Below are 24762 nucleotides of genomic sequence, written 5' to 3'. Positions count from 1 at the left end.
TGAGCCACCGCGCCCGGCCTCCTTTTCAACAAATATTTGTGGAGCACCTACTATGTGCCAAGCACTGTGTCTAACCCTCTCTCTCCTGGACAGGCAGGTTGACCAAGGTAGTGCTGTGGTTCCTGCCATGGTGTGCAATAGGCCTTGGGTAAGCCTTGGATTGAAGCCCAGGGTGGACACATACAGTCTTGTAGGCTGTGAAATGTACAACTCCAGACAGCTTATCCTGTAGACTGAGCTATGAACAGCTCCCCCTGCAGTTGTGCAGTCTTAAGGGCCCTGTTGACATTTTTATGTTTGCATCTGCAATTCTGGGAACCCGTGAAAGAATTACCTAGTTTCCAAGTAGGTAAATTTTATGAAGCTGGGTTCCCTAATCCAATAGGGCAAGATGAGAAGGGAGGTCAAGGTGTGAAGCCAGTTGGGTTAAAAACGAAGAAAGCCCATGCATGAAATAATTGAAGCAGATGGAAGGAAGAAAAAGCTGGTGAGGTGTTTACCCAAGTTTTTAATGTGGTTTCAATAGCCTCAGAAGCAGACATCTTAGAAGCAGATACAAAAGTTAACCTTGAAAGGACATTTGGGTGCAGGGTCATAAAAATGAATAAGTCACAGTTTTTTCCCTAAAGAAGCTTACTGTCTTTGTTTTATTATCGGCAATGGCTAGTTTGGGCCAACAGTAGAAAAAGTTCTTCTCTTAGTGATCAATATATTACCCAAAGCCCATTTTTCTGGAACTCTTGATAAAAACTCCAAATCCTCAAGAGATTGTTTTCAAACATTTTTATTTTTGATCGCAGTACACATCCCATTTAAACATGTCTAGGGCACATTCTTCCAAGCCCTCAGAACACTTCATATGTACTGTATCACTGAATTCATTCCCACCAAGTTTTTACAAAGAGGTTAAAAATCAGTCCTGGAACTTCCCAAAGGAATACTAGGCAGATTTACAAATGAATCATCCAGCAGATGGTAAGACTTGGATTTTTGCATGTTTTGCAGACATTAGCATACTTCAGGGTAGTTAAGCATTGAAAAATTTTCACTTAATTATGGGGGAGGCAGTGTTGGAATTAGTGAAAGTCTAAATTATAGAAAACTTTTAAAAAATGCTATCTTCTAACTCTCCAGTATCCAACTTACACTAACCATTAACAAAGTGTTTGTCAAGCAGATTTCACCATTAATAGATAAATTTCTGTTTTAATTGGTGTATGAAATGAATGCTGTTGAAGTTCTTGAAAACAGTCTCCCTTTAATCTTGTCTACATCATTACTCTGTTGAACAGACTCATTCTTTTTCTGTATGACAAAGAATAATCGAGACCTTTCCTCTCAGAATTGATGGTCTCACTGTATAGTGATCCACTGCACCATATGAATTTTTAAATAGACTTTGAAAATTATACTGGAGCTGTGCACATCAATTGGGCAAGGACAGATGCAGTGCTGTGCTTTGAAGCAGGTTGAGCATTATTCTTGCTGCTCACTCTGTAGGCTTGGGTTCTGCATTACTTATTATGGTAAGTAGCTGTTTGAATATGAATGTCAGTCTCATTCTTGGGTCTTCCTGCTGATTTTATCTGGCAGCTCAAGTAGACAGTGAATGAAACCTAGAGCAACCCACATACCTTGCCTTGTGAAAAACAATAAGCTCTGTATGAATCTTTTTGCACTCCAGAACGATTAGATTAGGGATAGATCCAAAGTGAAACTCCAAACAAAATATGAAGAACTAGGGAAATGAAACACCATCCTAAAGACTTAGGAGAAACATAGACTTCTGAAAATGATTTAATATAGAAGCCCAAAGAAAAAAATGCAAATGCTACTTTGAATTCTCCATAAGAAGCAAGAAGACTTAGCCCCTATGAGATAGGAGCAGAAAAATAGAAGAAGAGAAAAGATGATTTTGACTTAAAGATAAATAAAAATATGTGATGTAGGAATTAAAATCCACATTGAAATATGAAAATGACACCAACAAAATTTTAATCAGTGATTAGAAGACAAACTTGAGAATAATGTCTTACAGAATAGATGAAAATGATGAAGAATTGAAAATGATGAGAAAAGATAATAGGAAGTCAGAGAAGAAAGCAACAACATAAATAATTCAATCATAGGTATTCTGATACTAAAGCTAAGCAACTGGAACAGAAGCAGCAAAGATGAAGTTGAAGGCAACTTGCCTGAACTGAAGAAAGTAAGACCTGGGTTTGCTGATTAAAAGAGCTCCATGTGTTCAGGAAAAATAAATGTAAAAAATCAGTAAAAATAATCCATAATTTCATATACACTAGCAAAATTTTTGAATTACAAAGATAAAGAAAAATGTTTGCCTACAAAAGGAAAAAAATCAGACTTTATTTCAAATTCTGTTCCACAGAATATAAATAGCAGAAGACGACTGAGAAATATGTTGAGTTTAATGAAAATTCAATAAATCTATACCTAAGTTGTTTTTCATGTGTGTCGCATTAGCCAACATATCATTCTTGGAAAGAACTCTTTAAGGATATACTTCAGCCAATTGAAACATGAATCAAATTAAATTCTGTAGAGCTGTGCTGTCCTGTACAACGTGGTCATTAAACACTTGAAATGTGGCTAGTCCTAATTGAGATATGCTGTAAGTATAAAATACACACTTGATTTTGAAAAAAAACAAAAGAATATAAAAATCTTGTAATATATTTTATATTAATTACATGTTCAAACAACAATATTTTGGACTTATTGGCCAAAAGAACATTGTTAAATTATTTTTGCTTCTGTTCACTTTAATAAACATAGCTATTAGGAAATTTAAAATTATATATGTGGCTTGTATCTGTTCTATAGGACAGTGTTGTTCTAGATTATAAATTATGTTAAAGACCTATTGAGCACCAAAACCAGGTAAATATATCTTTAAGTCTAAATATTTATGGGGCATAAAATTAGAAAACAAAATGTAATGTGAAATAGCATTCTTAACAGTGAAACATCTTAATGTTAAAACAACAATTTAGCAAAACAATCTAAAAATTCACACAATATCAGTAAAATGAATAGAGGGAAGGGGAGAGAGGGGAAAGGTAATCTCATCTTATACAGGTAGTAGTCAATGGATACTATTATGTTATTGATGTTGATAAAAAGACAAGAGAAGCAGAACATAAGAATATATAATTTTAGGCCGGGCATGGTGGCTCACGCCTGTAATCCTAGCCCTCTGGGAGGCCGAGGCGGGTGGATCGCTCGAGGTCAGGAGTTCGAGACCAGCCTGAGCGAGACCCCGTCTCTACTAAAAATGGAAATAAATTATCTGGCCAACTAAAAATATATATAGAAAAAATTAGCCGGGCATGGTGGCACATGCCTGTAGTCCCAGGTACTCGGGAGGCTGAGGCAGTAGGATCGCTTAAGCCCAGGAGTTAGAGGTTGCTGTGAGCTAGGCTGACGCCACGGCACTCATTCTAGCCCGGGCAACAAAGTGAGACTCTGTCTCAAAAAAAAAAAAAAAAAAAAAAGAATATATAATTTTAAATTTAAGGGTAACTATTAGCTGGGGGTGGTGGTATGCACCTATAATCTCAGCTATTCGGGAGGCTGAGGTGGGAGGATCACTTGAGCCCAGCAATTTGGGGCCAGCCTGAGAAACATAGGGAGAACCTGTTATAAAAGAGAGAGGGTGGGGTTGGAGGTGGAGTGGAGGGAGGCAGTGGGGGTGGGGAGGAGAAAACAATCATAGTTTCCCAATCTGGATTAAAAACATTACAGCTATATCAGCTATGTATCATTTCAAGAGGTAAAACTAAAACAAAAAATGATAGATGAGAATGTTTTAGGTAAGTACAAAGAAAAAGAAGATAGCTTTGCCAGTATTCACTTTATAAAAAGCAGAATTCAAGGAATAAAGAGCAAAGTGAGTAATTTTCTATTGATAAATGATGTCACAGAGAACCTTTAACTCTACCCTTGTATTCTACATGTAGAGATGGTCCTTTTCTTCAAATTAAGTGTCCATGAAATAGTTGCAAAAATTACCATGACTTGGATGACAAAAAATTAGATTAGATTAGGTCAAGATTGGATTACATAGAACATAATCTCTGACTATATTGTTATAATTTTACTACATTATGGTCATATAATATGTAATATGATTACATTAATTAATTACATATTATATGACATCCATATAATGACCATATTGTTACCCAGAAAATTTTTTAAAAAATAAAGAAAGAAAGAAGAAAAGCTTAAATGACAATCACCATAAAAAATAACCATTTGGAATTTTTTAAAAGAAATAGACAACTTTTTGGTCAAAAAGGAAATGAAAATTGCCACTGCAGTCTTAGAATGTAGATGCAGGGAGAAACTGACACGTCAAAACTGGTGGAATGCAGCCAGAGCCATTGATACAAATTCTCTGATTTAAAAAAAAAATTAGGGAAAAAAAGTGGAAGACTAATCTATTGAAAGTAGAGGAATGAAAATATCAAAGCTAAAAGCAAAAACAAATGAATTAGAAATGAAAGATGTAGTAGAGTTTATAAATTCAAGATATACCTCTTTGAAAATGCAATGAAATTAACAACTCTCTAGAATAGCACTGTCCAGCAAAACTTGCTGTGATGATGGAATGTTATATGTTGGCATTGTCCAATCCGGTAACTACTAGTCATATGTGTCTGCTGAGCATTGAAATGAGCTAGTGCAACTAAAGAAATAAATTTTAAATTTTATTCAATTTTAATTAATCTAAATTTAAATTACCACATATAACTAATAGCTATCAAATTGGACCGAAGAGCTCTAGAAAGTAGTCAGAGAAGAAAATAAGTAAATAAATACTCAATACTAGTAACATATAGATGGAGATTCAAATAGAAAATATATAGAAATTTATGCTAGCAGATTTGAATATCTTTCCAAAATGGCAAGTTTTGAGAAAAAGACTGGCTCTAAAAGAAGTAGATAAGCCGAGTACAACAATAACAAAGGAAGACTGAAAAATTTGTGAAATAATTACTTTGCTAAAAAGACTTTTAATTTCAAGAGTTTTATAGGCAATTTTATTCAAAATTGGGGAACAGACTATCCCTATGATAAAGGTTTTGTACCCCCATGAAGAGCTGAAATAAAAAATAAATAAATAAATAAATAAATAAAAATAAAAAAAATAAAAGAATGATATACTTAAGTTGCAGCCTATTTAGATTGTTTATCTGTATTTAAAGCCTCTAGCCAGGTATTGTATTTTGTTTGTAAAATAAAATCAATAAATAAAAGGTTGAAAAAAAAAAGCAGCTAAAGGTTAATCTCCTTTATGAATATAATTGCAAAAAGCCTTTAATAGAATACTTAGCAGTACAGATCTCTATGTATACTACAATAACAATACAACATGACCTAATAGAATTTGTTTGAGTAATGCAAGTTGGCTTTACTGTTAAGAAGTTTTCACTGTATGATCCAGAGGTCATACAGATTGTCCCTTCAAGACCTATATAAGATTGTCTCAAACCTCCATTGCACATCCAGTTTCAATCTCTAAAGTTTCTGTGAATTTTTCAGGGGTTTCTCTTCATTACTTCTGGCTATCATTTTCTTAATCTGTTGAATTTTTTTTTTTACTACACTTTGTGTCTTGCACATGTTGATTTACTTTTACCCAGACAACAAGCAAAGGAGATACAGTCTATTCTCCATAATTTCTGAATCCTGCCCCCAGTATCACTTTCATAAAGTAGGAAATATGCAAGAATTTTATGGTTCTGGAGGGCTGGTAACGTAATTCCATATAGCATTTAACTTAAACATGAAGCCAGATGTATATGTTCTTTGAAAGTGCTTCACTTATTTCTGCTAAGTGTTTTGCTCCATTTGTGTTGCTATAACAAAATATCTGAGACCTGGTAACTTATAAAGAACAGAAATTTATTTCTCACTGTTTTGGAGGCTTCCAAGATAGCACTTCGTTGCTGCACCCTCTGGAGGGGAAGAACACTCTGTCCTCACCCAAAGGAAGGAGTGGAAGGGGTGAAAAAGGGACCGTACTCCACCTGTCAAGTCCTTTTATAAGAACATAGAATCCCATTTGTGAGAGTGGTGCCCTCATGACTCAATCACCTCCTAAAGGCCACACTTCTTAATATTGTTGCATTGGGGATTAAATTTCAACATGAATTTTGGAGGGGACAAAAACATTCAAATCCTAGCGTTCTGCCCCTGCACCCCACAAATTCAAGTCTTTCTCACATACAAAATACAGTCATTCCATTTCAATAGTCCCCAAGTTCTTAACTTCTTCCAGTACCACCTTGAAAGTCCAAAGTCCAGAATCTCATCTAAATATCATCTAGATCAGATATGGGTGAGACTCAAAGGTTATGTTTCTTCCTGAGGCAAATTGCTCTCCAGCTGTGAACTTGTGAAATCAAACAAATTATGTGCTTCCAAAATACAGTGGTAGAACAGGCATAGGATAGACATTCCCATTCCCAAACAGGCAAGAAGAAAGGGGTAACAGGTCCCAAGTAAGTTCGAAACCCAACAAGGCCAACAACAGTAAATCTTGAGGCTTGCAAATAATCTTCTTTGACTCCATGTAAAATGCAGGGAGCAGAAACTTAATACTGTTGCGTTGGGGATTAATGGCCTGGGCAGTGAGCCCCGAGGTCCTATGGGGTGCTCTGGGCCCCTCCCTTGAAACCATTCTGCCCACAAGACCCTGGTACCCTGGACCTGTGAGGGGAGGGACAGCCTCAAAGATTTCCAAAATGCCTTAGGTGTCATCCTCCCACTGTCCTGATGAGTAGCATCTGGCCTCCTTCTATGTCTTCACTCATCTCTTTATCAAAAAGATACCTGGATACACCCTTAGTCCTCTCTCCTAAACATTCTTTTTTATTCTTTACATGGCCAGGCTGAGAATTTTCCAAATCTTTGTATTCTGCTTCCATTTTAATTATAAATTCTGTCTTTACTAATTTCTTTTCTTCTTGCATTTTACTATAAGTAGTTAAGAGGAATCATGCAGCACCCCGAACACTTTGCTGCTTAGAGATTTCTTCTGACAAATATCCTATTTCCTTACTCTTAAATTCTGCCTTCCACAAAGTACTAGGACATGGACATAATTCAACCAAGTTCTTTGTCACTTTGTACTGAGGATGGCCTTTCCTCCATTTTCCAGTGAGTATTCCTCATTTCTGTCCGAGACCTCGTCAGAGTGACCTTTCCTGTCTGTATTTCTACCAACATTCGGTTCATGACCATTTAGATAATCTTTAAGACTGAGGCTCTCTCTACAGCTCTCTTCCTCTGAGCCGTCACTAGATTCACCCCTAATGCTCCATTCATGGCAATTCAGCCTTTTTCCAGCATTCACTTCAAAACCGTCACAGCCTCTACCCATTACCCAGTTCCAAGGCTGCTTCCACGTTGTTAGTCATTTGTTATAGAAAACAACTCCATTTCTCTGGTACCAATTTCTTAGTCTCTTTGTACTGCTATAACAACATATCTAAAACTGTGTAATTTATAAAAACCAGAAATTTATTTCTCACAGTTCTGGAGACTGAGTGTCCAAGATCAAGGTGTAGGTGGGTAAAGTGTCCAGTGAGAGCCTAGTCTCTGCCTTCTAAGGTGGCGCCTTGCTGCTGCATCCTCTGGAGGGGAGGAACGCTGAGCGCTCACAGGGTAGAAGGGACAAAAGGGGACCATACTCCTTCCTTCAAGCCCTTTTATAAAGGCACCTAATCCCGTTCCTGAGGGCAGAGCCCTCAAGACTCAGTCTCCTCCTAAAGGCCACACCTTTTAATACTGTTGCATTGGGAATTTAGTAAAACAGTTTAATCTGGCAAGATAACTTAGAAATAAATCCTAATGTCCTTAAGAATTTAGAATACATCATCACAGCTCAAACTGGATTTTCACATTTTGATGGGGGAACCCTCTTGCCCACCCCTGATGTGTATGATACAGAGTTAAATTTTCAAATCTTTTTTAAATCGCGGGAGACAAAATTCCTGAAAAGTTTCTGAAACCAAGAATTAGTATATTGAAAACAACAAACAGTATCTATGTGACTGACATAAGATATTCGAAGTGTCATTGATACTTTATTTTTTTGTACTATCATTATTGTTTTGTTTTAGCGAGCATCAAGCTGTTTATCTGGGAGTTATTACTATGTTCATTCTTGATTCCTGTGTACCCCAGCCCCAATTTTTCTACCCACTGGGAATTTTAGGAGCCTTACTTTCCCAGAGGGGGAGGAAAGCTACGAACCCATGTCACAGATACTTTGAGAACCATTGAGAGTTTCCAGTAATGTATTTCCCTCTCCTTTATGGAGAATAAAACCTCTTCCTTTCTCTGAGCTTTGCAGGGCTCTAAATTTTCAGCTTTCTGCAATTATACCCTTTGTGTGTTCTCATACAGAACTGAACTGATAAGTCACTTGTCAGATTTAAATGGAATTAGCACATCACCTTGGGCTCCCCCTGCCAGCAGTTTATCAGGCTGCCACCATTAGCCACTCTACAAAATGGATCTGTAGTTGTTTCTGATTTAGATTCTTCTCATCTCATTTTCTTGCTTTCTTGTCTTTTCTCAACCCATTAAGTTCACCTTGTATTATTTATCCTTCCGTACTTTCTGAACTTCCTTCTTGAAAGGAAACTGCAAACTGCTTCATGCAAGAGACTAAGTCAAGTCAGGACTCTTCCTTAGTTGTGATAAGGTAAATCTTACTTCTTATGTAAAAGGTTGTCTGTTTCATATTCAGAAATGTAGGACACTCTGCTTGCCCTACACTTATGTGTATGTTTATTTGCTCATTAATAAAGTAATAAACATAGTGCAAGTATTACACAGAGCCCTGGATTAGGAGAATGAGAAGTTTGGATTCGAAGTAATCTGTTGTTGTCTAACTCTGTGATGTAGGTTATTTGATCTCTTGGCGTCTTAATGTCCGAATGTTCAATAATGTTTCAGTAATACTTACTCTGAAGGGGTGGTTTGATGATTAAGTAGGCTAACACAGGTGAAGGCATCATGATGCACTCCTAGGAAGTACTGAACAAATGTTCGTTACATCTGAATCTGAGCACTTGTTCTCTTGATGAGCTCAGTGGTACAGATGCTGCTACCAGAGTTTATGATTCTGGAGGATTTATACTCAGTCTGGAGGGTTTATGGGGTACATGAAAAGTTGTCTTTGTGAAGAGAAGGGAGAGGATTTATGGCAGGCACAGAGGGGGAGATAACAGGAAAGGAGAATGTAAAAGGCACTGAACGAGCAAGAGAAAGGAGGCAAAGGAGGGAGGAAAACAGGGTGGGGCTGGGAGGAGAAGCAGGGAGATGGAGGGAGCTGCATGCGCTTGCTCAGTGTCTGCACCTGAGCCTCATTATTTTTGGTATCCTGAAGGTTTAGTTTACCTATGATTTCTCTCATGGAGTTTTTGATATTATTGAGAAAGACCTGTGTGACTCCATCTGTTTCTGTATTTTTGCCTCTATTTAGACAGAAACATTTCATGCTTTTAAAATCGGCTTAAAAATAAATCAGAGCAGGGGAATTTTTATTTTTCATTTTGTCAGAGCAGACCTTTCCGGTGCCCCTGGGGAGTATTCTGCCCACGTTTGTGGAGAATCAGAGGAGGAGTTCTTTTCCACTCGCTCAGAGTTCAAAGAGGTGAGGATTTGCTCCAAAAAACCCCAACCAACTCGAGTTGGAGTGAGCCATGGCAGAGGCCCATTGCGATCCTTCTAAAGCAGGAATGAGTAGCAGGTGGGATTCTGGCTGCATTTTCTAGGATACAAAAACTGTGCGGATACCCTATATATCAGGCACCTCTTGGGCCTGGCTTCACCTCCTCTTGGCCCTAGTTTTAAGCTCTAGCTGCACTATTTTCTCTCAATTTCTGCCCTGGGATTCCCTGATGATGTGGGAATTGCCACACAGTCATGGCAAACCCAGGAGAGTTAGGAAGAACACCCTATGTGGTTACCCTTGTTGGGGGATGAGAGCCCACACATAAATGCTCCCTCTTCCATTCTTCAAGGGGATAATTCTGAGTGTCATCCCCAGCTCCTCTGAGGATCCCCTTAGAACCCAGCCCCAGTTGCCCTATAGGTTTTATTATCATTTAGGTATAGTAAGGCCCACAGATCAGATGACGGCCATTGTAAAGACAGTCTGTTATACTCGTAGATCTCAAGAGAAGGGGGGGGCACATCATGCCAGGGGGCCACACAGGGAAGCACTGGGGTTGTCACGACAAAGGAGGGGGCACTGTGGGGAAAAGCATTACTCTGGTTTCCGCAGGAAGGGATGGGTGAGCCAGGGCAAGCAGCGTAGGATTGGCTGGTTCAGATAATTTCAGTGGCCCTGGGGTGATTAGGGCAGATGGATAGTGGCCAGGAGGGTGAAAGCCTTGTAGGGAGGTGGTTGGGGTGTGGACTCTGGATCGGTTGGTTTGTATTTGAAAAGCAAAGCACACACCTGGGAGAAGGGCTCCTCCTGAGGTGGTGGAGGGGATAGGCGAGGCAGGAGGCTAAGACAAGGTGACTCAGGCATATTATTGGGTTGTCTGGAACAAGGCGTGTCGAGCATATGCATGTAGGCAGGTGTTGGAGCATGAAGTTTACAGAGCTAGAGACATGGTTAATCCACCCACAGGGATGACAACTCAATATTGCACCTGTGTTTTGGCTTTCCCTTGTTATTCCCTGATTTAATCTCCTTGTCCTCCTCTCCTGCTTCTTGGAATCACTTCCAAAATAAACTACTTGCTGCAAGCCCTTGTCTCAGGATCTGCTTTTCAGAAGGAAGCTCAGTCAAGATCCTACATTGGAAGCCATTCACAGTGGGCTGAGAAAGTCCCCATTTCTCTGTGCACAGTGGTATTCTTTGTTCACTCTTCCTAGTATGTTTCCTGTGATATATTTTTTACTTAAAATTATTGAAACTATTCTTACTCATCTTTCGCCTTAAAGTGTTATTTTTACTTTTTGAAGAATAGTCTATAATTTATTAATTTATTCAGCAAACACTCTCCTGCAAACATTCAGGGCCAGCTGAATATAATCATGAGTTCATGCTGATAGTTCTAGTTCAAATCTAGCACCACAGGGTTCTTCTTCACCTTCTTTCATTGCCTATTTTATTTTCCTTCTCGGGAAGTAAGAGCTCTAGTTCCCCACATCTTTACTGTAGTTGCTTGTTTGCTCTATTCTACAATATTCCTAATATAGTTTAGAATTACTACTTTATGATTACCACCACCAAAAAACCTACTAAGGGAAGCTCAAGATTCTCTACTGTGTGTGTGCACACGTGCATGCCTTGAGTTGATCTAAGAATGAACAGTAGGGGTACTGTATTCAGAAGATATTTAAATTAAGATTGTTTTCATTATAATTATGTTACTAATATGATACATACTTAGGTTTGTTTTTGTTTATATTCAACTTTAGGATTTAAAATTTTTTGTTGATTTTTTTATTAGTAAAAATTTTTGAATGTTAAAACATTATATCATTCAAAAGTAAAAACTGTATGCAGATGTGAAGTCTTTCTCTTATGTATAATCTGTCCTCACTATTCCCAACCTATCTCCTGTACGTAACCATTCTCATGGGTTCTGGTTCTTTCTTCTTTGTCTTTTTGCAAAAATAAGCAAATATATTTCTCTTTGTTTCTTACGTAAGATATAGCCTAATATAGTCTTATGCATGTTGCTTTCCCCCCCGCTTATAATGTATCTTGGAAATCACTCCTTATCAGTTTACAGACATCTTTTTCTTTGGGATATTGGTCAGTGGCATGGTAGTCCATTATATGAATGCACCAGAGTTAATTAAAGTGGCCACTAGAAGTAGTTAGGCTAATTATAGGAGAGTTTCTCAGGGGAGTGCCGGGGGCTGCATGAGAACTTTGGTATTGCCAAAGGATAATTTTTTAAAAATTCATACAAACGCAATGTGAACATGTATCAAAGATCTTATTTAACTCACTGATTGATGAAGAAGTCAGTAAGATGTGTCCAAATAGTTTGGAGGAAAATCCTAAGAGCAGAGAAATATATAACCCATTAGGAATACGGAAATGAATTTGCTTAGATGAAAAACTGGCAAGACTCATCGGTATCTACAGGGCAGTAATTGCATTCCATGGGACACAATTTACATTTCTTTAGAAAAGAATGATTTGTATTACTCTCAGTTTTCTCTAATCTGCAGTATTGTAAAGTAGTTCCAAGGTAATGAAAAGTAGAGATAACCCAGATGGGTGAGCTAGACAGGATATAAACTAAACTTTTTAAAAATACATTTCCAAGACTTTAACCATTTTTTTTGACAATGTTTATGGAGGGGATGAAGTGGGGGTTAGGGGACACCTGATTCAGTCTTTCAAAGATTGGCTCTGCTCTAAATAAGTCAGCAGCTGCCTTGTCTTTTTCTGCCCTTTCAAAGCATCTTGAGGGCAAGAACAGTACAGTAAAGGTTTCTGTAAATCTTGAAGCATGCAGAACAGAGCCGGGAGGTGCTTGGCACTGTGCCAGAGTCCCCGGTTATAAATCCCCTTCTATTGATCATTGCAACAAATCATCCCCCGGGCATAACCAGCATTCTTACACCTTTCATTTTGTATTGTGTTGTTCATGGGAAGCAGGTTATTGTCAATAATTTACCTCCTGAAAGAGATTAAAACAGAAATAAGGAAAATTCTCACAATGCCCATGTTCTGCCAGCTTCCTGGACCTCTCTGGGATTTGTGCCTGATGGCCAGGTTACAGGGGAGCTCTTATAATTAGATCCTCGTGGATGGAGCCCCAGTTCTCCTTAGTTACAGCGAGTATCAAATGGGGTAATGTCTGGAACACCCCAGGATGGGAATGGGGCTTTGCTATTTCTCTTCTTTAAAAGTTTTGTTATTATTGTAGTTTTCTCATTATTGTTTGAGTTTGGCAGGAAGGGTAATTTTTTTTGTTTGTTTATGTCATCATGCTGTGAAAATTTTTGTTATCCCTGTCATGATAGAAGTGCTTACTGAAATGTAGTATTCTCATTTTACTCACGTGGTCATCATCTGCATGCTTTCTGCTTATGCATATGGGGAAGATCTTTTGTCTGTATTTTCTGTCTTGAAACACAACTTTTCAGAACATGATTCAACTATGGCCCACAGAGGAGTTCTGGCTCCAGCATTTTGTAATGGTATCACAGTCTACTCTGCTGCCCAAACAGAAACATCAATCTCCTTTGACATTTCTCTCTTCTTTATCTTCTGCATCCAGTCAGTCACCAAGTGCTATTGATTCTACTAGGTTATCTCTCAAAACCACCCTTTTCTCTCATCTTCCCTGTCACTGGCCTTTTCCAGACCCCTCAGTTCCTCACGGCTGGTTTGCCTTCTAGCTCATCACCCAAGTTCTAGGCTTATGCACACCCCGCAAGTGGAACATCTTCTGTATCCCTAGTTTCCAACATTTTCTTGAACAAAGATACCCTTCCCTTTTTAAGTTAAAAAAACAAAACATGGAAATCAAGTAGGTGGGCAGGGGAGAAAGGGATGGGTGAATTCACACCTAACGGGTAGGTACAATGCACACTATCTGGGTGAAGAACACACTTATAACTTTGACTCAGACTATACAAAACTAAATTATGTAACCAAAACGTGTGTACCCCTGTAATATTCTGAAATAATAAAAAAAAAAATCATGAGCCACTCCATGATAGTGATTGTTCTCTGGGCCGTGAAAGAGAAACCTGGGCCATTCCCATTTGTTGTTTTCCAGAATATTAAAAAAAATAAATACCAAAATAAACTATAAAAAATTGTGGCATGTTTTAACTGCTCGTATTTAACAAATTAATAATTCTGACAGGAGAAAAGTATATAAGTTAATTATGCCTTTCACAAGATAATTGGAGGATTTATTAAAATATCGATTTCTAGTGCCTTACAGATGTCAGAGTTTGGATACGGGGAATACCTTTATATTATGTGATAAGCATATATGTATCATTTAGGAATACAGTTGGCTGTAAGCAACTGAAGACCTAAGAGTGTAATAAGATATTTAGATAGATATTTAATTTTCTCACATCAAGAAATCTGTTCAACTGTGCTGTCAGGGAGCCAGGTTCTTTCAATCTTTGTACTCATCCATATCTAAGATAGAGGCTTTTGTCATGATGTTTGTCGTCTCTTGGTCACAAGTTGCCTGCTACAGCTCCAGCACCATGTCTACCTTTCAGCAAGAAGAAGAAAGAAGAGAAAAGGGGGAAAACAGGGAAAAGCAAAGTTTAGAGCAACAAAAATTCTTTTCTCCTATTGAATATTTACTTTTTTAATTAAGGAAGAGACACTAGCCTCAGGAGTTTCCGCCTATATTGCACTGGCCAGAATTAGACCATTCGACCACGCTACCATGCTTATTGGCCACAATCATAACACATGGTTAGCCGCAGCAGTAAAGGAGGCTGGGAAATTCAGTACAGGCATACCTCATTTTATTGTGCTTCATGGTATTGTGCTTTGGAGATACTGCATTTTTTACAAGTTGAAAGTTTGTGGCAACCCTGTGTTGAGCAAATCTGTCAGCACCATTGTTCCAATAGCATGTGCTCACTTTGTGTCTCTCTGTCACATTTTGGTAATTCTCACAATGTTTCAAACTTTTTCGTTATTAGTTTATTTGTTATGATGATCTGTGATCAGTGACCTTTAATGATACTACTGCAATTGTTTTGGGGTGTCAGGCACCACACCCATAGAAGACAGCAAACTTAATCGATAAATGACGTGTGTGTTCTGACTGTTCCACTCACTCTCTTCCTCTTCTCAGGCCTCACTATTCCCTGGGACACGACAATGTTGGAATTAGGCCAATTAATAACCCTACACTGGCTTTTAAGGGTTCAAGTGAAATGATTAAGTTTAGTGAGTGAGGCAAGTTAAAAGCTGAGATAGGCTGAAAGCTAGGCCTCTTACACAGTTAGCCAAGTTATGAATGCAAAGGAAGAGTTCTTAAAGGAAATTAGAAGGACTACTCCAGTGAACACATGAATGAGAAAGCTAAACAGCCTTATTGCTGATATGGAGACAGTTTGAGTGGTCTGGAGAGAAGATCAAACCAGTTACAACATTCCTTTAAGCCAAAGCCTAATCCAGAGCAAAGCTCTTTTTCTTTAATTCTGTGTAGGCTGAGAGAGGGAGGAAGCTGCAGAAGAAAAGTTGGAAGCTAGCAGAAGTTGGTTCATGAGATTTAGGGAAAGAAACTGTGTTCATAACATAAAAGTGAAAAGTGAAGCAGCAATGTAGAAGCTAAGGCAAGTTATCCAGTTATCCAAGATCATTGATGAAGGTGGCCACACTAAGCAACAAATTTCCATGTGAACAAAACAGCCTTATGCTGGAACAAGATGCCATTTAGGACTTTCATACATATAGAGAAGAAGTTAATGCCTGGCTTCAAAGTTTCAAAGGACAGGGTGACTCTCTTGCTAGGGGCTAATGCAGTTGGTGACTTTAAGTTGAAACCAATGCTCATTGACCATGCTGAAAATCCTAGGGCCTTTAGAATTACGCTAAATCTACTCTGTCTATGCTCTATAGATGGAACAGTAAAGCCCAGATGACAGCATATCTGTTTACAGCATGGCTTATAGAATTTTTTAAGCCCACTGTTGAGACATACTACTAAAAAAAAAAAAAAGAGCTTCTTCTCAAAGTATCACTGCTCATTGACAATGCACCTGGTCACCCAAGAGCTCTGATGGAGATGTACAAGGAGATTAACATTGTTTTCATGCCTGCTAACACAACATGTATTCTGCAGCCCATGGATCAAGGACTAGTTTTAGACTTTTAAGTCTTATTATTTAAGAAATACATTTCGCATCCTAGCACTTTGGGCAGCTGAAGCAGGAGAATTGCAAGAGATCCCTTCTCTACAAAAAATTTAAAAAATGAAAAACCTAGTTGGACCTGGTGGTGTATGCCTGTACTTCTAGTTGCTTGGGTGGCTGAGGCGGGAGGATCCCTTGAGTCCTGGAGTTCTAAGCTGCAATGAGCTATGATGGTGTCACTGCACTCCAGCCTGGGTGACAGAGAGAGAGCCTGTCTCTAAATAAGAAAAAACAAATAATAATAATAAAAAGATACCATTTTGTAAGGCCATAGCTGCCCTAGATAGTGATTCCTCTGATGGATCTGAGCAAAGTAAATTGAAAACCTTCTGGAAAGGATTCACCACTCTTGATGCCATTAAGAACATTTATGAGGCCGGGCGCGGTGGCTCACGCCTGTAATCCTAGCACTCTGGGAGGCCGAGGCGGGTGGATCGCTCGAGGTCAGGAGTTTGAGACCAGCCTGAGCGAGACCCCGTCTCTACTAAAAATAGAAATAAAAATTATCTGGACAACTAAAAATATATATAGAAAAAGTTAGCCGGGCTTGGTGGCGCATGCCTGTAGTCCCAGCTGCCTGGGAGGCTGAGGCAGTAGGATCGCTTGAGCCCAGGAGTTTGAGGTTGCTGTGAGCTAGGTTGATGCCACGGCACTCACTCTAGCCCGGGCAACAGAGCGAGACTCTGTCTCAAAAAAAAAAAAAAAAAAAAAAAAAAACAAGAACATTTATGATCCATGGGAGGAAGTCAAAATATCACCATTCTCAGAAATTTGGAAGAAGTTGATTTCAACCCTTAAGGATGATTTTGAGGGGTCCCAGACTTCAGTGGAGGAAGTCACTGCAGATTTGATAGAAATAGCAAGAGAATCATAATTAGAAATGGAGCCTGAAGATGTGACTGAATTGCTGCAATCTTACAATAAGATGTGAACAAATTAGAAATTGCTTCTTATAAATGAGCAAAGAAAGTGGTTTCTTGAGATGGGATCTCCTCCTAGTAAAGATGCTGTGAACATTGTTGAAATGACAATGAAGGATTTAGAATATTACATAAACTTAGTTGATAAAGCAGCAGGAGGGTTGGAGAGGATTGACTCCAATTTTGAAAGAAGTTCTATTGTGGGTAAAATGCTGTCAAACAGCATCCCATGATACAGAGAAATCTTTTGTGAAAGGAAGAATCATTGTTGTTTTATTTTAAGAAACTGCCACAGTTACGCCAGCCTTTAGCAACCACCACCCTGACGAATCAGCAGCCATCCGCATCGAGGCAAGATCCTCCACCAGCAAAAAGATTACAACTTGCTGAAGGATGAGATGATCATTACCATTTTTTAGTGATAAAATATTTTTATTAAGATATGTGCATTTTTTAGATATAATGCTATTGCACACTTAATAGACTACAGTGTCATGTTAAGTATAACGTTTATATGCACTGGGAAACCAAAAAATTTGTATGACTCACTTTACTGTGATATTGGCTTTATTGCGGTGGTCTGGAACAGAACACATGCCATCTTCGAGGTGTGCAGGTGTATTGTTTTCTAGCTTTTTTAGAAGAGGAAGGCAAGTGAAAGGGGAGTTGGGAATGGATATTGAGTGACTCTTACTTGTAGCTTCTACTGCAGTCTTTTAAACTTGTCAGTGTGTCTTTGCAGCTGTTGGTACATCTGTTGGAGGTGTCATCCCCTGCGCATTTGGGACCCCTTGTGCAGAGGTGGCTTGCATCTCACGATCCTTCTGATTCACAGACTTGAGAAAATGGTGAAAAATCTATTATGAATTCATTAATGCTTTTAAATGAGTTTGTAGTGTTATTAATCACATCTACATGTATTTAAAAATATTAATCCCATATTTATGTGTAAGATGTTATTTCACCTACAGATAAAATGCCTGGCACCCACGGGTTCACGGAGCCCTCCCCGCTGCTCCACATGGGTCCCTGCTCTGCAGCACGCCAGTCTCCTTTCTGAAACACAGATATGGCTGTGTCACAACAACCTTGCTCAAAAATCTTTCATTTGTTTTTTGCCTATAGGAGAGATTCTAAAATGATTAGCATTGTATTCAAGGCACTTTGCAACCAGCCTAATTAGCCTGTGACCTTCTCTGTGGACACTGTCCCTTCTCACTGGTCTACAGCTTCAATAAGTGGCTTTGTTATGCCTCTGAGCCTTTGCACACGCTGTGTGGGCTGATCATTCTTCCCTGTCTTCCCCACCTGCTGCAGAGCTGCTCATGCTTTAGATCATCTCAGATGTCAGGTTCTCTGTGAGCTCTCCCCAGGGCCTGGAGGTGGAGCAGGTGAGCCCTCCTCTGGCTCCTATGGCGCTTTGTTAGCCCCCTACAGTTATGGTGCGTTGCCCGTTCACTGTGATTGCTTATGGTTTTTCTTGGGAATCAATCTCATTCATCTTTTTATTTCTAGGGCCAAGAACAGAACCTGGCACACTGAGGGAATTCAATATGTGTTGAATGAATACATGAAGGAATGAAGGGGAATGTGCGGGGAGTTTATTGTACGGCCTTCACTTAGATCAAATTTAAGAAAACAGGCTGCTGCTCTTTTTCTTCCTCCTAGAACCAGACTTTTATTAACATAGAACAGATCTTCATTAACATAGAACCAGGCCTTCATTAATAGAACCAGATCTTATTAAGATATACAAGGGCTATCTGGAAAGTATCCAGCCATTGTTTATATAACGAGAATGGTTTGTGCAACATATTACATTGTTGGATGCTTTCCGGACAGCCCTTTTATGTTTAGGGCTTTAAAAGAAAAAAAAAAGCTGTTTTGTATTTCAGGGGTTTGAGGGATACTGATACTTTGTTTCTTGATACTGATGTGCTTTCATTTTCTCTTGATTGACAGAAAAGTAGTTTGGGTGGACACTTATGGGGGGGTGGTCAGTCGTGGCATGGGCATTAAAAGGGTTGTTTCCTGACCTATGGTGTCCTTGCTGTAGGCTCAGGGAACTGCATGAGGAGCTCCCTGTTGTGTGTGAAGTTCTTTCGATCTTAGTGGTGCGACAAAGCAGGGTGATCTCTTCTGTGGGGGGTCACAGATGGCTGGTCGGGGTCTTGGGGAGGCATTCCCATGTGCACACAAATCTATTCTCTACCTGCCTATCCCATGCACAGTGTGTGTCGGCTGGCACTGCTCCTCACTCGTCCTCACACATACCTCGGGCCTCATAAAGAGCCTTTGTGTGAATTAGAAAAATCCAACTCCCTCTGCATGGGCACAGCTCCACGGGTGCATGGCTTGGCAACCTGACAGCGTCTTTGTGCAGAGGTAAAATCTTTCTTTTACCGGGGCAAAGCATAACCAACACAAGCACATGGCAATTGGTTAATGTTAATGGTAATACCCTCTGACTCTACTTAAAAAAAATTGCTCATAAGCTTCTTTTGTAATATTTACTAGTTCATTTATTATTTGTGATCTATTATTTTTATTTATTTACTTTTATTTTTATAAATTTTTACTTTAGAAAATTTTTATTTTAGAAGATTTACAGAAAAATTGCAAAGATACTAATATGAAGAGATCTCAGGTACCCCACACCCAATTTCCTCTATGATTAACCTCTTACATTAGCATGGTACATTTGTAACAATTAATGAACTAATATCAATACATTATTAGCTAAAATTCATGCATTAGTCAGACTTCTTTAGTTTTTACCCAGAATCCTTTTTAAGTTCCAAGATCCTGTCCAGGACACCACATTATAGTTAGTCATCATGTCCTATTAGGCTCTCTGGGCTATGACAGTGGCCAGGAGTGTGAAAGCCTTATAAGGGAGGTGATTGGGGGTGTGGACTCTGCACTGGTTGGTTTGTATTTGAAAAGTGCACCCCTGAGAGGAGGACTCTTCTTGAAGGGTTGGGGGTGGGGAGATGAGGTCACAAGGGAGACAGGAGGCCAAGGCAGGGTGACTCGGGCGTATTATCAAATTGTCCAGAACTATTAATAGCTGTGTCCGGCATATGCGTGTTGGGCAGATGTTAAATCTCTAACTTTACAGATGCTAGAAACATGCTTAATACACGGGGGTTATGTGTTTTGGGGAAGGAGGCCATAGAGCTGGAGTGTCATTTTCCTCACATCCTGTCAAGGGTACCTACTATCCACATGACTTACCACTGTTGACGTTGGCCTGATCACGTGGCTGATCAGGCTCTACTTTTGTAGACACCATTTCCACTTGATGCCTACCTTTAACATTTATCTCACATATCTGAAGTGTTTATAGAGTAGGATATCAATAAGCACGCAGCGTACTTTTCGTTGGGTCTTGATACGGCAGAAGAATCAACCTGTGGATGGTGAGTTCTAGTTCTTGGAGGTGGAGCCCTCTTTGGCGTGGATGTCTCCATAGAATGGAGTCTTGAAACGTGGGCCTCAGGCAAGCTGAGATCATGGGGAGACTCGTGTCTGAACCTCCTCGTTGTTCTGTAAAGTGCTAGTGCTTTGTATACTTCCAACTGCTAAATAGACATCTGAGTAGATGCCTGTGGCCTTGTCAAGAGTTTGGGGCTGGTCATCACCACTGCCATGAGACAAGGTGTATCCATAATACTTAGTGATGAGTCAAAATACTCAGAATGTTAACCTCTTTTCTGCATATAAATGTGAAAATTCCTGGTTACTCCATAAGTTGCTTTACCAGTACCACCTGGAGCTCTCTGATGTTGGTGGAGATGATAGGAAATATATGAATTTCTCTGCTCTGCTTTGGAAAATCCTGAGTTGGGGAAGGCAGGACACTGAGTCGGTTGGTGATTTATCTGCACATCTTTTTTTCCTCGTGCTTCAGGGTCTAAGTCACAGAACTGCCTGTGGAACTCCCTCATTGACGGGCTCACCGGGAATGTCAAGGAGAAGCCACGGCCAACGATTGTCCATGACCCCCGACCGCCGGAGGAAATCCTAGCAGATGAATTGCCACAGCTGGATAGCCCGGAAGCCTTGGTGAAGACATCCTTCAGGTTTGGTGGATTGCAACACAGTTCGTTCCTTCTTATTTGCTTGTGGAGTTGTTTCAGTCCAGTTGGATGCATAGTCAGCATGGCCAGAAAATTATCTCATTCCTTTGCACTGAGTAAATTAGAATTGATGGAGGAAGGTTGGAATCAATGCTAGCTGGACTTCTGGCTGGATTTCCTGAATGCAGTGAAGATTGTATCGGTGGTTAATTTGCTGTAGGTATTTAATTGGTATTGGCATTTAAATGCTGAGGCAAAGGATTGACTGATGTTGGCAATTTGAACTGGATTAATGAGTCTTTTGCTTCAAAGGAGGATGAGGCGTTCAGATAAGGGCCCAGAGAAAAGCACGTGGTGGGAATAAACTCAGCCCTGTGTCTTGAGTCTCTTGCTGGGGAAAGATTTCCAGTTGTAAGAGATGTAGGAGCTGCTGCCAGCAGAAATGAAGCGAGAGAATCTTCTCATATTGTTTCCCAGGTGGCTGTTTACTCTGTTCTTGTTCATTGTTTATAGTTTTGCATCTTCCTGCAAAGGCCTCTTTTATTTTCCTTTGGTATTGTACTCTAGTTTCATTATAACTCTGTCTCTTACCTTCTCACCTGTATTAAAAAAAATCAATCTGGATATGAATGTGGTGTAAAAAGGTACTTTTTTTTTTCTGAATGGGCCTTTAAACTCACTTTTGAAACAGTACATACACAGTACTACCGGTATCAGAAATCAAGATTTAATCATTTTCCAGCTTGCCTTCTGCCCCTCCTTTCTTCCTGTTACCTTAATTTAACTTCTGTCACTTTGCCTCCTACTATACACTTTCATATGCTCCACATGGTTAGCAGAACATATAAACCTTGTTTTCCTCCCCCCATAAACAATTCAGACAACTCTTGGAGTTCATGAAATATATTTGAAAAATGTGCTCTCTTTTGTATCTAGGTAATGTGTGCAATCACTCAGTAAAAGCCATTTCATTGTGTGAAGGTTCTTAGTGTAGATTGAATTATAGATGAGTTCTGAAAAGGAATGATGAATAGGGGTTTGGATTTCTTTATACAATGTGACGGATACACTGGCCAGACAAGAAATGCAGGCAAATGTTTTTCTTGTTCATACTAAAGGTTTGGTTATTGCATTGTGAGGTTTTGAATAAAGTCAAACCCACTCACCTAGAGAGAAGTACATCGTATGAACCTGCAGTTCTCAGCAAGTGACCGTGGTGGAACAGGGGATGGTGAATGGCTCTTGGTCTGTGTGCTCTTACCTTGGAGCATCTGTTGTCGAGTCAGTCCCTTCACACACAGTGTTTTCATAGCTACTCCTTCCACCCCAAACCAGGCTCATCATCTTCCTCAATGAACAGGTAAAGAGTTACTCTCATGAAAAGAACATCTTATTTGCTTGTCTAACTCCATTACCATTATCCATTCTCTTTGCATGACCTTCATGCTCTTTAATAGAGAGAATGTATTGATTGATGCTCGTGAACTTTATTTGATCTAGTTGTATCATGTGTCAACATCAACATCTTCGTTCCTGAAAGAGATTAAATTATAATTTTTTTAAAGTCAGGACTTATTTCTGTATCCTTATGCTACTTCATGCAGTAGGAAGGACACAGCAGGTACAAATATGCCAACCCTTTAGCAACTGGGGCTAGAAATACATTGGCATTGGTTATTTATTTATTGGTATCCCTTAATACATCTGTGTGCTATTTTGGAACCATCCTTTCTTTGGAAAGGCAAATTGTTGATTTCAACGGCAATGTTAGATGGTAAATATTCTCTCATGCAGTTGTCCTTAACTGTGGTTAAGGCATGATCAATTGTGAGATTTGTTGTGCATAATTTACTACAGGGGAAGTACTCAAGTGTGGGAACAGTTTACTTATCAATTAATAAATCAGAGCAGAATTAAGGTTACCCTTGTAACCTTAACTTGTTTTCAATATGCCTTTTGTATTACAAAGAAAAGAATGAACTATAGTGGGATTTTAAATAATGCTTATAGGAGTGTATCACTCGTGTGTTCTTCCCCTCACCTCACCACCATGTCACTCAAGAAGTGAAAAAAACCTGAGAATTGCTGACTCATGTTAGTGACCTAGGAGAAAGGTGCATCATATTCTTACATTTTTCAAATGAAGGGGTACATCGATGATCAGAGCTCTCAGTCCCTAAGGTAACTCTTTTCACCACCAAGGAATACAGTCTTCCCTCTACTGAGGTTGAGGTGTTGGGTTCTTCTCTCTGACTCTGAAATCCAGAGCCTCTCAGCCACCCTGCCCTGCATATCTGTGTGTGTGTACATGTACACACACACACACACACACACACACACACACACACAATTAGGGGATCTGCACATGTGAGTGTTAACATCCTGCCCCTGTCAGTGTTGGAGGGTCTTGTTTGCTGAGGAGGAGCACATGGTTCGCATGAATTGGCACTGTCTGTTCTTACAGCTCTTCTGTAGGGTCATTACTGTTGAGTGATTGCTCAATAAGGGTAAGTGATAGCTTTGCTTACTCTCTTCTTGTTCTCCCTCGTCATACTTGGAGGGCATTTGGGATCTAGGGCCATGAGATATGGTCATTAGCCCTTATTGTCAAACAAGATTTCAATTACAATGACAACCCAATGCACCAAATTGTCAGGAATGCAGTCCCTGACACTGTCCCCTCTCGTCCCTCTCTTGGCTGGGCAGTGGTGATGAGGCAGATGCTCTGTGTCTTGGAGCAGACAGTTCAGCAGTCTTGGGAGGAAGGGCCAGAGCTTGAAGGAAGGGTCTTCTCATGCTGGTCCAGGTTCAAATCCCAGCCAATACTGCCAGAAAGTAACACGGTTTAGCGCTCTATCGTACTAAGGGCTTTAGTCTTCACTCTTCATGAAAGGGACATTCTCAGTTACCCCGGTGGGAGAATTTGACTTCTGATACTGGCTGTACTGGGTTTCAGTTCCAATTCTATTACCACTGGCAAATTGCTTCATCTCTTCAAACCTCTGTATTCTTCCCCTCACCCCCAGCTTTATGAAGGTGTAATAGACAAATAAAAATGGTACGTATTTACAATGTACAACATGATGTTTTGATACATGTATACATTGCCAAATGATTAAATCAAGCTAATTAACATATCAATCCCCTCACATAACATCATTTCTTTTTGGTGAAACTGTTTTCTTAATTGTCACAATTAAGGTTGGACTAGAACAGTGGTTCTGACAGTTCAAACTTGAGTGTGCATCACAATCACCTGGAGGGCTTCTTACAACAGATTGTTGGACTCACTCTCCGGTCTGGGTGGGGCCCGAGAATGTGCTTTTCTAATGAGCTTCAGGTGATGCAAATGCTCCTGGTCCAAGGACCACATGTGGATCACCACTGGACTCGATGAGATTTAATATGCCTTTGAACTCAAAAAAATATTTTGCTATGTTAATCTGAGTAGGTCATTTCCCTAATCTGGCCTCCGTTTTTTAATCTTTGGAATGAGGATACAGAGACCCACTTCTCAGGTTTATTGGGAGGATTTAAAGGAGATAAAATATGTGAAAGAGCACAGTGTCCAGCACCCAGAATGCGCTCAGTAATTATTAATTTTGCATTTCTGCTCAGCACTCGCTGGAATCCTTACGTGCCCTGAGCCTACACATACTGAGTAAATAGGATCAAAGTTGGGTTTTGTGGCTCCAGGAGCAGACACTGTGGGCCCTGAGAGCTCACTAAGCCCCTGGCGTGAAAAGTCTGCTGTCAAAAACCTGAGATTTTTGAAAGGGAAAAAGAGGAAAAAAATAAATAAACAAAAAGGCTTCAGTGCCTGGAAAACAGGCACC

General features: G+C 39.6%; 1 protein-coding gene across 5 annotated transcripts in view; it reads left to right on the top strand.

The window, feature by feature from the left end:
* Window positions 1–24762, top strand: part of PDE1C (phosphodiesterase 1C) — a 483316-nt gene that overhangs the window by 96998 nt on the left and 361556 nt on the right. For all 5 annotated transcript variants that reach the window (XM_045564386.1, XM_045564387.1, XM_045564390.1 and 2 more), the window contains exon 3: window positions 20758–20929. In XM_045564386.1, the coding sequence (XP_045420342.1) occupies window positions 20758–20929 (172 nt within the window). The remainder of the gene's footprint in view (window positions 1–20757; window positions 20930–24762) is intronic.

This window comes from Lemur catta, chromosome 11 (assembly GCF_020740605.2).
Source record: "Lemur catta isolate mLemCat1 chromosome 11, mLemCat1.pri, whole genome shotgun sequence".
In the NCBI taxonomy this organism is placed as follows: Eukaryota; Metazoa; Chordata; class Mammalia; order Primates; family Lemuridae; genus Lemur; species Lemur catta.
The sequence above is the reverse complement of the archived record's forward strand: the minus strand, read 5'-3'. Positions and strand labels throughout refer to the sequence as shown.